Source organism: Centroberyx gerrardi, chromosome 5, assembly GCF_048128805.1.
Source record: "Centroberyx gerrardi isolate f3 chromosome 5, fCenGer3.hap1.cur.20231027, whole genome shotgun sequence".
NCBI classification, from domain to species: Eukaryota; Metazoa; Chordata; class Actinopteri; order Beryciformes; family Berycidae; genus Centroberyx; species Centroberyx gerrardi.
In genome coordinates this window covers 8,055,867-8,071,273 of record NC_136001.1, presented here as the reverse complement: position 1 = coordinate 8,071,273, position 15,407 = coordinate 8,055,867, and the positions used below count along the sequence as shown (strand labels likewise).

At 40.8% G+C, this 15,407-nt stretch overlaps 1 protein-coding gene across 1 annotated transcript; it reads left to right on the top strand.

Moving 5' to 3' along the window:
- The first annotated feature begins 3,039 nt into the window (after positions 1 to 3,039).
- eif6 (eukaryotic translation initiation factor 6) lies at positions 3,040 to 11,033 on the top strand. The gene is made up of 7 exons (XM_071900053.2): positions 3,040 to 3,086; positions 3,416 to 3,552; positions 5,429 to 5,514; positions 6,049 to 6,224; positions 6,927 to 7,103; positions 7,356 to 7,540; positions 9,340 to 11,033. Exons 2-7 carry the CDS (start codon positions 3,446 to 3,448, stop codon positions 9,347 to 9,349), a joined length of 741 nt encoding a protein of 246 aa, XP_071756154.1. The 5' UTR covers positions 3,040 to 3,086; positions 3,416 to 3,445; the 3' UTR covers positions 9,350 to 11,033.
- The last annotated feature ends 4,374 nt before the right edge of the window (positions 11,034 to 15,407 follow it).

Below are 15,407 nucleotides of genomic sequence, written 5' to 3'. Positions count from 1 at the left end.
GACCAAAGATCGTTTATGTGCAACGAGATGAATCACCCAATAGTCACTTAAATAAAATAAAAAAGTGATCTGCCGGTCTGCAAAAGTGGGCTGTAATCCTCACTGTATCCTCAGACAGAGACAGCACAAGTATGATACTGTAAATTAATTATAGTTAAGTAAGCATATGCTGCCTTCAAGTGCTGTTGGAAATAATGTAGGTTGATTACAAGTGGAAAGACCCAACAAAGTGGTGCTACTGGACAGTCCATATTTTCTGTGATATCCAAGTCGTGTCAACGACTGATGATAGAAATTATGTATTTTATTAGCATATGTCATGCAAACATACAACAACTTTGACAAATAAGTTTATTAAAACATCAACCACATGCCTGAGACACATGCACTTTCCATGGTGCCTCCTCATTTTGTTCTGCTGCAACACAAAGTATCTGTCACTTGATTTCTAAAATAAAACATCCATGAAAATCCATGGAAAAAAAAACGTATAAACAATAAACTTTTGTATGGGGTCCATTCTGTTGTTATTGGCAACCAGAAGCACTTTAATGTTGTATTTACAATTTCAGAACTGAGAAGGAGGAGCTTATGAAGAGCAGGTAGCTACATAATGCTGTCACCATAGCAACTGACCAGTCTGGTACAGACCTAAAACAAAGTTGTTTTCCTTAACAAAGTAGGCTATTCATCACAAAACTTTTAGCTCTATGTTAGCAATACTTTCAGTTTGTGTGTAATCCCGAATTTCCCCGTTGGGATCAATAAAGTGCAATGTTATCTTATTTGATCCAAATAATTTAGTGTTTTTAATGGAAGATATCTGCAGGCCATATCTCACAAATTTTGCCAGTTACTGAGAATGAGAGCTGATACTTGTCATGCATTTTTCCCGTCTTGCATAACTGTCCTGATAGTTGACATCCTTTTCCTGCTTATGGAAACCCTTGTCTGCTAGACCAGAAGAGCTCAGGTCAAGAAATCATATCACACATACATAGAACTGACTGAAATGAGAATGTTAATAACTAGTCAGATAGCACGATAGCTAGTGAATGCATACAGCAGCTAGTAGGCTACATGCGAGAACCATCATGAATATTCACTACTGTCATCAGATATCAACTATGCATGTGTAAAAAACAGGAGTACCTGCTAAAGAAGTTTTTTAGATTTAATATATAAATCTAAATACATGTAGACTATAGGTTTCACAACTACGGAAGAGGATTAGGGCCATATGTGAAAAATGTAGGCCTATTTGAGTTCTGAGATCAATCTCAGAATTCTGAGAATAGAGTCAGAATTCTGAGAATAAAGTAAGAACTCATAATTCTGACATTTATCTCAGTTGTGAGATTGATCTCAGAACTCAAATGCATTTTTCACATATTGCTCTAATCCTCTTCCACATAAATCCAATGAGCTTCTCATCTCAAATGATGTTTGGCTGAATGTGAGACAGACGGAAGCAGGCAGGAGTGAGACCTCTCTCCGCGTGGACACTCTTTGTTTCTTCCTCCTCTCCCGTTCGTACCCCCCTGCTCCAGTGACGTCACGCAGGTGGCGAGCTAATGGAAGTGTCAACAAACAAGACGTCACACGGAGAAGCCGACGTGATTGGCTCACAGCTCCGAACCCGGTGCTGCACGAGGAGAGAGGAGGAGGAACCCGGCGTGTGCAGTTGCTATGCAGGTTATTGAGGAAGGAAGGCAGTTTAGAGGGCTTTTTTTTTTTTTTTTTTCAAGTTGTTTCCTTTTCCACGTTTCACACACACACACACACACACACACACACACACACACACACACAAAACATCTGGGCTGAAAACATCAGTGGCTGTGTGCAGCAACTGAAGTCAGGAAGCAGCATGGAAACAGGCAGATTTAGAAATATAACATATAGATAATGAGAATTGAACAGAATGTGTCATTTATTAGAATAGAATAGAATAGGGCATACGAAAACATGCATGCATATAGAACAGAAAAGGGTGGAACAGGACAGAAGAGTTGCTGAAATTAAATGTAATGGATAGGATAGAATAGAACAGAATAGAACTGTATAGAATAGGAGTTGAGCATGCAAAAACATGCATGCATATAGAACAGAATAAGGTAGAACAGGACAGAAGAGTTGCTGAAATTAAATGTAATGATGCATAGAACAGAACAGAATAGAAGTGTATAGAATAGAATAGAGGTGTATAGAATAGAATAGAATAATGGAGTTATAAACAGTAAATCAAATAAGGTTCAGCCACAGTAATCCCAACACATATTATCTTTTTTGTTCCATCTGCAATTCAGCAGCAAACATCTCATTGGTTGAGGAGAAGAAAAACACACGTGCCTCCTCCAGCTAAATGTCATGGAACAACACAGGAACACAGACAGCAAACCAACCTGTGTTTATTGAAAATATACAAGAGTATCAAAGAGTACAAGAGTGCAACTGATTTCACAATACTGTAGAGAGTTTCATAAAATCCTGTTGTTTTGAACAGAGGGTGAATCTTAATGGATTTTCTATAGGGGAGAGGAAATACCAGATCTATTTTCTTATAGAGCTCACAAAGCAAACAAATAAAACGTGCCTTCTCATTTGTGCTTTTAGATTTATGAAAATAGTATTTTGATTGTAAGATAATGAGATTTCAAGCACAAAATCAGCAAATAGATGGCTAATGACAAAACCACATACATCTTCCAGAGTATATTCACAACACCAAAGTAAATGGGTAACTGTTTCCATGAGGATATTACAGAATATACATAATTATTATTTTTTAATATTATATATTATAGTATACATTATGTATTATTTATGTTACTATTTCTTCTATTATTTTGATATTTCCTTAAGTGTTTTCTAAAGCAGTGTTCGGAGGTTCAACATTTATGAATGAGCTTATCTGACACCTCTTACAATGGATCCTTTTTTTAGACGCTTTACTTTCAATGGATCCAGAACTGTGTCAATTACAGTACGTGCTACGTCATCACGTTAACCCCGAAGCGGAAGTGAACACGTGGGGTCAATCTTACGGGAATCACGCATGTTGAGAGGCCACGAACCTTGCTCAGGTACATTTATCTCTTATTTAAAACATTTGAGAAACCATTATTGATCTGATTTAGTTGTTAGTTAAACCGCAGTTGTCTGTCGACGAAACAGAAGCCAGACAGTCTCTGTATCTGTCTTGTTTTGCTCTCTGGTCGCTAAAGAGCCGCAAATAAACTTCTGGAAACTCTTTAAGCTAGCTAGCAGCCAGCTAGCCAGGCTGCTGGACTCAACTGTCAGAGCCGTTAAACTTAGATAGTTAGCTAACTAACAAGCTAACTGCCTGCCTGATTACCAGAAGCTCTGACTGTAAACTCCGCTCAGCTGAATGAAATATTTTCTCCCGTTTCAGGATCTACAGTAACTTCACATATCAGTCGCCATGGCTGTGAGAGCATCGTTTGAGAAAAACAACGAGATCGGCTGCTTCGCCAAGCTGACCAACACATACTGCCTGGTGGCTATCGGCGGCTCAGAGAACTTCTACAGGTGAGATATTGGACTTTTTATACGTATCGGCATGTTGTGTGACAGATTAATTTTAATATAGGCAGCTGTATTTGGTTCAACCAGTGTAGCATGTAGGCTAAGCTAACAGTAACTCAACCTGAGTTACTGGCCTGGCTGATGTCATCCAAGTGCAATCTGTGCTGAGATGACTTGATGTGTGCCAAGGTATGCCAGCTATAATGACACTCATCACTAGCCCAGACTGTTCAACATGTATCTGTCAGGCCAGTCTTATAACATTACACCTCAATTATTCAAATCACACACCTAGGCTCTTCAGTTGAAGCAGCATGCCGTGGGTGTGTCTGAAATTGTCCTGGCAACATGTCAGCAATGGCTTACACATTGAAATTATTATTGTGGATAAAGAAAAAGTATTTTTTGCACTGCTAAAAGTCTTTAAGTGACAGGTGAGTAGGACAAAAACCAAAAAGGTAGATACTGAGACAGAAATATAATCCTACACACTGTCCTATGATCAAAACGTTGCAATAAAGTTCCATGCAAGTCTAGACAGTGTGCAGATTGCAGAATTATTATTTATTATGAGGAAGTGTTACTGTGTCGTTACTGTGGTCATGGGTACTGTGGTGATGCCACAGTAAAAGGATCCTGGTTCCCACACTTCTGGAAAACCTGGAAAAGTCATGGAATTGTAAAATAGTATTTTCCACGCCTGGAGAAATGATGAAAATGATACAAGGGAGAAAAGTTTTGGAAAAGTCTTTAAATTTTATTTGTCAAATGTCACAAAAAGCTGTGTCCTTGTTTGAGGAAAAACTTGTTGGTTGGTGACAGTTTTTTTGTTGACGGTTAAAATATTATTATAATCTTTGATTTTAAAGTAAAAAACAAAGTTAATGCTTAAAGTTACTGTAGCTGATGGTTGGTTTTTCGGTCTTATTAAAAATTTGGTCATGGAAATTTGAAAAGGGGTCATGGAACAGATTTGAAAATTCATCAGTGAAACGGTGTGGGAACCTATCCTGACCCTCCAGACTCCTGAATCACGTCCCGCCTACTTTTCAGATTTTGTCGAGCGATTCAGAGAATAATGGAGTGATAACGAAATGGCCATTCAGTCTGAATATCAGGCTAGTGGAAACTCTGAGTGACGATCTTTCACACAAATAACTCACCTAGCTGCATCACCATCACACTCAGGCAGAATTAGAGACAATACATGCTGTGTTCTACTGTATGGAGACAAGGTCACACCAAACATACATACCTGATAGTACATGACTTGAGAGACATTTTAGGAATTATTAGGATCTTCTAATAAATTAGGCACATAAATGATCCACCCAGCAGTACTTTATTTCAATTAAATCTCAACTTTTAGAATTGATTTGCACTGCTCACCTCCACCTGATCTGTGTTAAGATAAGAGTCAAACCAACTCCTTTATAATCAAAGAGGCAAGGGAAATCCCATTTTCCACAATATGGGACCTTCAGTGTTCATCCAATTGAACCGAATGGTAGTGTTAGGTGTGATGCCAAACAAAACAGAAATGTTCTGATAATATTCCTTAAAATGTTTCAGGACTCTGAGTTTTAAACTCTAAAGTTTAAAAATTTGCTTGTTATCAGCCAATTTAAACAGCAGAATTGTGTGTCACAATTTCCCCAAATCATCATATCATCACATTATGATTCCACTGAAAGACGATAAACGATAATATTGAAGGTGAAGTTATTGCTGGTGTCTGGAGAGAGGCGACAAAGTCAATATAACACCAGTATGATCCTTTTTGGTCCAGTTCAGCCGATGTAGACAGTTAAACAGTAACTTGTTTTCCATGTTAACTAACAGGCTGTTTGCGTGTGTGTGTGTGTGTGTGTGACGGCAGTGTGTTTGAAGGGGAACTGTCAGAAAACATCCCAGTGGTTCACGCCTCCATAGCAGGCTGTCGTATCATAGGGAGGATGTGTGTGGGTGAGTATAACACTGGAACACACGCACACACACACACGATTCCCAGGTCTCTTTCCACCTTCATCATCATTTCTCCAAGGAAATCATCATAGCTTGTTGTTCTGTTGCAGCACCCTTCTTTCATCCCATGCTTTCTTTCTCTCTTCCTTTTCTCACTTTTCCTTTCCTTTTCCTTTCTTTCAATTCTCAGGTCTCTTAACTTTCCTCCAGTACTCTCACTCTTCTCTCTTTTCCTCAACAACGCAACAGAGCGGGAGGAACTGTCTGCCGCACATGAAACCCAAGCTCTGTCTTTGAAAGACGGTTCAGAGTTTCCTCAGTTGCTTACATAGTTAGTTCATACGTTATATTCATCGTGATTTTTCAGATTTTGTGACCTTAAAAGAAACATGAGGTTTTTTCAACTTCAAATTCCTCAGTTGAATTGGAACTGATGTCTTCATTCATGAATTGACCCCAACACTGACACTCACACACTCTTTTGTGCTCCTGATCTCATCCCTGATCGATTGCACCTGTCTGTCCTGTGACCAGGTAACCGGCACGGCCTGCTGGTGCCGAACAACACCACAGACCAGGAGCTGCAGCACATCAAAAACTGCCTGCCAGAGAAAGTGAGGATCCAGAGAGTGGAGGAGCGGCTCTCCGCCCTCGGCAACGTCATCGCCTGCAACGACTACGTAGCGCTGGTGCACCCCGACCTGGACAGGGTGAGAGGGCCGAACGCACGGATGCTTTTACATTTTAGCCGACGGCCACACTGATCCGTCGTGTCTGTCCGTGTACGTTCATTTCAATTCATTTTCAGTGAGAGCTGTCTGTTGTCTGGACAGTGCTGATGACACATAGGCGGGAGGTGGGAGACGGGACTCTGACAAAGCAGATTCTGCAAATATATTAAAAAAAAAGAGTCTCTCACTTTTTTCGTCTATTTTACAATTATTGGTAAACGTAGTATTTTCTTCATTTTATTGGTTACACTTGTTCAAACTGAAAGGTTTAATAAACATAAAGGAAGTGATTCACTTAAAAACAATTCAGCAGCATGACTAGTTTTTTTTTATATATTATCAGAATCTGCTTTGTTCTCGTTTATGTGCTAGAAGTGTGATTTTCAGACTGTTCCTCCATATAATGGCAGTGAATGGAGAGAGAGAGAGAAAAAACGCAATTCTCCAATCTCCTCTACTGGAGCAACAGATAACAGAGAATCGCCGATTTTGGGGTTTTATCATCCTCCCAAGGTACTGCCAAAGTTCAACATCACTTTACACATGCTCTCTCTCTCTCTCTCTCTCTCTCTCTCTCTCTCTCTCTCTCTCTCTCTCTCTCTCTCTCTCTCTCTCTCTCTCTCTCTCTCTCTCTCTCTCTCTCTCTTTCTTTCTTTCTCTCTCTTTCTCTCTCTCTCTCAGGAGACAGAGGAGATCCTGGCCGACACGCTGAAGGTGGAGGTTTTCCGTCAGACGGTGGCGGAGCAGGTGCTGGTCGGCTCCTACTGCACCTTCAGTAACCAGGGAGGCCTGGTCCACCCCAAGACCTCCATAGAGGACCAGGACGAGCTGTCGTCGCTGCTGCAGGTCCCTCTAGTGGTGAGTGACAGGAGGGGGAGTGTGTGTCGGGTAGTGTGTGTGTGTGAGGATAAATGGAAAATAATACTCTGTTGAAGGCCAGGTCATACTGCCTTGACTGTTAGGAGTCCCTCGACTTGCCGTGAGTGTGGAATCACTATTGTGTTCTATCAACCAGCAGTAGAGAGTAGAAATATATTACTTTAAGAGACCGTAAACTGCAGCAGAAACAAGTGTGCCTGTTAATAAACCTGCCCCCCCCACCCCCCTCAGGCCGGTACAGTGAACCGGGGAAGCGAGGTGATCGCGGCGGGGATGGTGGTCAACGACTGGTGCGCGTTCTGCGGCCTGGACACCACCAGCACCGAGCTGTCCGTCATCGAGAGCGTGTTCAGACTGAGCGATGCGGCGCAGCCCTCCGCCATCGCCACCAGCATGAGGGACTCGCTGATCGACAGGTGAGACACACACACACACGCACGCATATTACGTATAACAAAAGTTTTCAATCAATCAATCTTTTATCTCAATCTTTTCATTTAGTTTCATAATGTATATATACTGCATATGTACATACTTTTTCATATTTTACTTTGATTTTCTTTTTCTCAGTATATTCTAGTCATTTTGCATCCCCTACATCATTTGCATCTAAATGTAAAAAATCTAAATATAATATATACATGTATATGAAAAACTATATGAAATTATTTGCTGCATTATGTCTGCTAGCCCCATTTGCTCTATTCTTAGATCCTATTTTTCATTTACTGCATCGTGTTATCTGCTGCTACACTGACTGAATTTCACCAGCAGGATCATTCAAGTTTCATGTAATCTAATCTAGAACGGTTACTAATTTAACTTTGGGACACTTTCCTCTGATTATCTTTGTCTTAATTATCGTTGAAGCAGCTGAAGACACTAAGAATTATTTGAAACAACTATTTGACCCACATACACACACATGCAAAAATGATCGTAACACCCAACCTTAGCAAGACTTATGTGATGAACTGACTCATCACTACTTATTCATAACACACACACACTCTCTCACTTACATGCCGACACACACCCACTGTATAAAATTACCATTTGTGATGCTTTCTCCTTTCTCACAGCCTGACATAAGCTGTCTCTGCAGTCACACACACACACACACACACACACACACACACACTAGCCACCACAATCTGTCCATTTTATAACCTCACCACACACTGTCTAGATGTAATTTATTTTATATATACACACACACATTCACTGTACACACCTCACACACACTACAATCTGTCCACTTTTAAATCACTCAGTAATCAGTGTAGCTACAATCTACATACACACACATTCGCTGTCCCGCCCACCATCCTGCTCCAACCACAAATATGTTGCGTTATCATCGAAATTAGGGATGCAAGAAATCAATTTTTTTTTCTGATCAAGTAGATGCACCAACACGTTCGTACTCATCGTTCTGTTCTTTTTCCCTCTGTAAGCGGTGTGTTCTTTCTGCTGTTAAACTAATGTCACAGACAGCTATTCCAGTAAAAAAAAAAGAAGTTGTTTTAAAGATCTTTTTTTTTTTACCTTTTTGCCGATGCTGCTGGACTTAGTGTTCATCTATTCACAAAAATATGAAAAAAAAAAAAAAAGATTTCTAGAAATGTTATATCCAAAGCGTCTCTTTCTAGTAAACAGCACGTTTCTGTTGATGACTCATCCTGCGCTCGAGGGGCGGATACAAAAAAGTCATCCAATGAAAGTTTGATAACCGTTGGAATTATTCCCCCCTCCCCCCGCTGTTTTAGTCTAGTCTGCAGCTCAGTTCAGCTGCAACATGGACGAAGGAGTGTTTCTGGCTGCTTCACCTAAAACTCTTTCCCCAGACAGAATATTCACAACCGAGTGCAGACTGCTGTCCATATTTGCTCTGAAACGCCCACTTCCTCGATGTTCAAATAAGCCCCTGACACTTCCTTCTTTGACTTTGTTTCATTAAGAAATACGTCAAAACACAGAAGCAAATCACGCTCTCCATGCCACTTCATGAGGTCTTTAATGAGTAGAAGTATGTTGCGTTTTATGCCAACAAAATGATTTTTGATTAGAATTTTTTTAATAATCGTTTATGGTTTGTTTGAGTACTCGTTTACTCGAATGCCTGTTTGCACCCCTAATCGAAATACTGTTTCCTCGTGACTTTAACACTCTTCTCTCCTCTCTTTTCACTCCTCTCTCTTCTCCCTCTCCCCAGCCTGACATAAGCCGTCTCTCCAGTTTCCTGCCGTGGAGGAGTTCTGCTCCGCTGCGTCTGGTCTCTGGAGACGAAGCCAACAAGCTGCTGGACCTTAATTTACTTACATCAAACGCCTCCTTCACACATCCACACCGACCGGTTACTTTCACTGGACGCCGCAGCTCCCATCCGCGGCCATTTTGTGTCCCTTTTCGTCAAGCATTCGGTTTAAAGTTTAGAACGCTTTCCTCCAGTGACCTCGCAAACAAATGTAACATTTTTCACACTTTATTTTACAAGCTAACCAGGTGTAACAGCTGATTCCTGTTCTGACTGGGATTGGAGATAATCAGACATCATTTTTTTAAAGAGCGACAGTTTTCAGAGAAGCTTAAGAGTTTTTCATGGGGTGATTAGGTTCAGCTTCAGTTTAACTGGGGATGGAAAATGGTGCAAGTGAAAAGCAACCTGTCTGAGACTGCATTCACACAGGAACTGAAGAATCTGATGTTTAAGCCTTTGTGGCACAAATGTGACCCCCCCCCCCCCCCCCCCCCCCCCCCCCCTCTTTTTCCAAACCAGTAGAAATGAGATTTAATGTTGTTTCTCCCTGTTTGGACAGCCAGAGGAAGATCAAGGCCGTGCCAAAAATAATTGAAAATCAGATTTATTTCTGTGCCTGTGTCAGTTCAGTCACCATGACTGCAGGCTGCCGATGACAGACGACCTGTATATCTAAACTCTGTCAGTGGCAGCCTGTGCGACAGATGAATGGGAAACTGGACTTTGGTTTGACAGAATCACTTCCCTAAAGGCACAGGGGGCAACTTTTTGGGCAACTCTGATGCGAGACAACACCCGAGAAGTTGTCGTAACTTTATTGCTTTAATCGTTCACAATCAGCCGGGAAACATTTGAATAGATTTTTGATCCTGTGTCTCACTTTGCTGCCTGCAGCTACAAGTGATTTCCCATCTACATCGGCCCTTGAAAAATTGCAAAAAGTATATCGTCATCGTCACACTCGAGTCAACAAGCCAAGTCAACGTTTGTCCGATGCTTTCAGACCTGAGGCGGTGAGCGCGAAACTCTGTAACACACTAATGCATTTGTCGATTTAGCTGTAAGACGAAAAGCATGAATTTAAAAAGATGTGCTTAAAAATTAGGAAATTATTGAAGGCTTAGGACATGCATGTAGCATGTTAGACATTCAGCTGCTGCTCTTTTACAGTGATACTTCCTCTGAATACAATGGCTGATAAACTTCCCTTTTTGAGTCTGAAATCACCTGACAAGGTTTGTGTCCAGCAAACTGACAATAACAATATATGGAGGCAGTGTGTGATTTAATTGTCTGTATTGTATGTAAGGCTTACATAGACTTCTCTGTAAAGAGAGGAAGAACATCAAGAAAAATGTTGAATTGAATGTCGAATGTCAGGTTTTTAAAAAACAAATCAACTTATGTAACAAGAGAGAGATGCTTTCCCCAAGCTGTGTGAGATGAAACAGAAACACAGTTTGGGAATTGTGCGAAGTGGAAAATGTAGGATAATATTTTTTACTTCTGTCTTCTTCTGTCTTTTTGTGTCATTGCCAACTGTAACAAATCAAGCCTTGCCTGGCGAACTCTTAACATGGTTGAGGTTTAGGAGGCGAGAATGCGTCTCCTCTGGCCTCTGTCTTGTATAATAAAACTGAATCACCCAGTTTCTGTATCTGTCTGCTCTTTGTTTCATGTTATTTTCAGATTATGTCAAGGGATCTAAAAGAAAAATGATGAGCATTTTTACAGACACATTTACAGATTATTGTCTTGGTTGAATTGCTGCATCATAGTTGTTACATTAGTTTGATTTTTATCAATGGCCTATATTGATTGCATGTAATGAAACCTTATTCAGTTATCCTGCTCTTCTGCTTTGAAACGCATACAAGTGACTGGTGGTCTGTAGCGCCCTCTGCTGCCAGATGACATGATTGACAAAGCCCATTTGAAAGGTGTGTGTGAGCTAGGTTGATAAAGTTGGCATGCTAAATGCAATTACATCCACTATGAAGCATTAACATAAGCTACTTGTTACCTAGATTTAGGTCTTGTGTCCTTTTGAAGTTCCTTTACACTGTTAAAACATAACTACGGACATTTTTGACCTGGACCCTGTTCCATCATACCAATCAGTTATGACCAAATCTTGTCAATTGCTTCACTATAGAGCCATCGATGTCTGGCTTGTCTGGATGCATGGCTCTCCAATACAGTCCTGTAGGACCAGTGCACTGTCCAAGATAAACCCTAAAAGCACCCGAAGCATGTCTTTTTCAACATATTGACAGTCTGTAGTTATAAATGTTTAATTTTCAGTTCATCCATGATCTGAAAACTTCTGAAGACTTTTTACCGACATGTCTCTTTCCGAGCAATCAGTGTGTTGGAAAAGACAAGCTTTGGGTGCATTTAGGGTTGATTTCTTTTAGTACCCATTGTTAGGACTGTATTGGACTTAAGTCGCTCCATAGTGAAGCAACTGACAAGATTTCGGTATTGATCAGTATGAAAGAAAATGATGGTGAAATAGGTTCCAAGGTCAAAAATAGCCAGACTGTCAAGCCAGCAGGTAACACTTCTGTCATTCTACATTCATCACTGACTGTTGTGTTTTCCAAGTGGTAAAATACATCTCTGAGGTCCCGGTCAAACCCCTTATCTACGGAAGAGGATTAGGGCCACAGGTGAAAAATGTATTTGGGCTCTGACATTAATATCAGAATTTTGAGAATAAAGTCAGAATTCTGAAATTAATCTCAGAACTCAAATTTTTTCACATTCACATTTTTCACGTGGCCCTAATCCTCTTCCGTACATGTTGGCATCCGCATCTGAAGTGTGTGTGGCCGAGCCTGACCTTTGACCTCCCTGCAGCGCGATATATGAAAACAGAATTTCTCTTCGGGGATCAATAAAGTATCACATCACCTGTAGGAAACTAATTTGCTGCAACTTACCGTATCTGCAGTCGGTGCAAAACACAGAGCAACGACAGGAACAATATTTTCAAGGCAACATTTTTTTTATTGGCAAATGCTTGAAATAAAGTTGTAGCAATGCGTCTATGTACAAACCCTCCAGACAGTGACGATGTCAGAAAGCCTAAAGAAAACACACTTCGTAATAAGGACTGATTATATGATCGTTTATACGCACACATTTTTTTTTGTTTCAAACATACACAGACACTTATTTTCAGTTTTTGGTTTTGGAAACATCTAAAAGACATTTTTTTCTTTCTTTTTTTTAAATAAAACAGTACAATTATATCTATTGCGTAAAATCAATATACATTTATAAAAAAAGAAAACGTCAAGAAAAAAAAACATGCAAGGTTTGTAGTGCATCACAACCCTTTCTGTATCTATAAAGTCTTATTAAACAAAGGCAGACAAACATATACAGAGAGAGAGCAGTGCCCTAAAGAGTGGAGCAGATACAAAAAGAATAGATAATTGTTATATAGATACAGTAATTAAATTCCTAAAAAAATTCAATGCCAAGTCGTTTCTTATTATATTTGTATTAATTTAATATATGTGCAAAAGAAGCTCATTCGTTTCCTACATTAAATACCTTTTTTAATATCCCTAATGCTCAACTCTATGCTACCATAACACACACGCTGCAATCTTACAAGCTCTCCATCATGGGGCAGGAGGGGGAGGGGGGGGGGGGTATCGCCCTAACAGGAGACACACACCGGGGATACAAGTCAAGTGCAGTGGCTTATTTTTTTTGCCGCAGATGCAAAAAAAAAAAAAAAAAAGGGAAATCCACACTCACTGATTTATTTGACATGTTTCAAATAAAAAATCTTCAGTTTGCCAAGCTGCATATTTTTTATTTGAAATAAATTGAGATATTTTTTTGAGTGTGGATTTCCCTTTTTTTTGGGTTCTTGAATTAAGCCAATTTGAAATTGACGCACCAGAGAAGCCTTTCTTTTATTTTCCTACTCAGCATATGGACTTTCTTAGTCATTTTACCTCAGATCAAACGCATTACTAGGATTTGATAACTGCCAAGCTTTGCTCAAAATACAAAACAGGATCATTTTCATTGGCTTTTCGCTGCACCGCCTAAGCGTGCCAAATTTAAAAACAGGCCCGCTAAGTGTGTCTAAACAAACCCACTTTCTAATATTATTCCCATGCAGTTGCTTGTAACCCCTTGTTCGCCTCCTGTGGCGTCAACCTCCCCTCCTCTCCTGCGGATCCTAAACAAGCGCACTCAGTTTCAAGGTAAACGCTTCCCGTTAACGCTCAACTCGTTCCCTGGATTTGCGTTTTGTTTCAACTCGGAGGACTACAGCTGTATTTAGTCCTGCAGGAAACAGACACAACAAGGCTGAGAAGCAAGTTCAGCATTTAACTTGGAAGCCGTCTGAACTGAGCGCATCCCTTGTGTCTCCGTTCAAACACGGCCGCCTAAAATCTACCCAATAAGCCTTTTAATCTGCTTCACCTGATTGGTTGGTTATGAGACGATAAGATGGGTGAATGAGGTGAATGTGGGAGGGGCTTGGGCAGAGGGACTGACAGGTGAACTGGTGACATGACAGATGTGCTGTGCTTACAGGACAGAGAGACACAAACATGGGTCAATGCTCTGAAGAGAGAGACCGCCGAGGCCTGAGCGGGGCGATTCGCTTCACCGCCGGCGCCGGACCAAGAACTTTAACTTGCCGTTGACTTGCCAGCCACAGCCAAACTTTAGCAGCGTGTGGCTAGTGACGCTAGAGCTAACTTCCCTTCCTTGACTGAGTACTGGTAGTAGCTACAGTAGCTGTTATCAAGGGAGGGAGTGGTGTAGTGTACAAGCCACTGGTATGACAGACGATATATGATGAATAGTGCTACTGCTCTTATGTATAGTGTCTTTCATGGTGCGGGAATCTACTAGGGCGTTAAGTGGATAGAGTATTGCACATGTGAGATTACTGTAAATGCTTTCAAATCTACCAGAATTACAGTAATTTTCCAGCCCGACTGTCAGCTCAGTGGTAGCCAGTAGTGAGTTGGCAAGTTTGAGCTTCAGGCTAACTAAAACTGATTTAAAACAAACTCAGAACCAGATATATGACACAAACTAAACTACATCTAATATCTCAAACAAAAAACAATAATTAAAAAAACTAAAATGTGAGTTAAAAAAAATTAAAATCAAAAGGTAGAACAACAATCACTAAGACTCTAATCTTCTAGCTTGTTCTGCTGTTGTTGCCATGATGAGAATAGTGACTGAGAGCTAAAACACAGCAAATTACTGGATAGTTATGAACCTAACTGTGCTGTACTGTGCTGTTTCCATCTGCGTACATATGGGAGGGTATAACACCAAGCAGTATCAATGGCTTCAGCCAAGCTTCAAATTACATCATGAACTCCGACTGGCTTGCAAGCGACTGCCTGGTTTCAAGTTTAGCCTGGCTAATTTTGTTGTTTTTTTTGTTTTGTTTTTTAGGGTGGAGGGGTGGGGTCACAAATCGATCAATAGCGCTATTGGTGGAACTTAACAGCCAGCTTCTAAACTCACTGGTCACTGGTTGGTTTGTCCCACCCCTTCAGAACAGAGAAAGCAGTCAGAAAATGGGACCAAAGGAACAAGAGAGAACATAGAATTAGAATGATCGGAACCATTCCGATTCTGAATTCTAATTCCGAGTTCTGTGTCTCTGAGGCGGGGAAGATGCACAGGGTTTCCTCTGGTGTTTGTAGCTAGTGTTGTACTTACTGACCGATATGAGGAGGGCGTTCGACTACAACAGAGTGATAGAGAGAGAGAGAGAGAGAGAGAGAAAGAGAGAGACATGGAGGGGTCTGTCACAGAGACTTGTCTGTCTGACAGAGTGCTACGTGGATCCTGGAGTATGGTGGTTTCTGGCTAGGGGATTTGGGGGGGGAAACAGGCTCGTTCTGTGACTCTTAACCCCGCCCCCTGATACCTCTCTTTTCCCCTAGAGCGTCCCCTCTCCCTCTTCCCCTCTCCTCCACCCTCTCCCCCTCCCTCCTAGCACCTGAAGATGTACTGCC

What these genes read in the sequence shown, in the direction of transcription:
- eif6 (XM_071900053.2), top strand. Translation starts at nt 3,446, where the DNA reads ATGGCTGTGAGAGCATCGTTTGAGAAAAACAACGAGATCGGCTGCTTC. An exon ending in GGCTCAGAGAACTTCTACAG is followed by an intron (nt 3,553 to 5,428) that starts GTGAGATATTGG and finishes GTGTGACGGCAG; the next exon opens with TGTGTTTGAAGGGGAACTGT. An exon ending in CATAGGGAGGATGTGTGTGG is followed by an intron (nt 5,515 to 6,048) that starts GTGAGTATAACA and finishes TCCTGTGACCAG; the next exon opens with GTAACCGGCACGGCCTGCTG.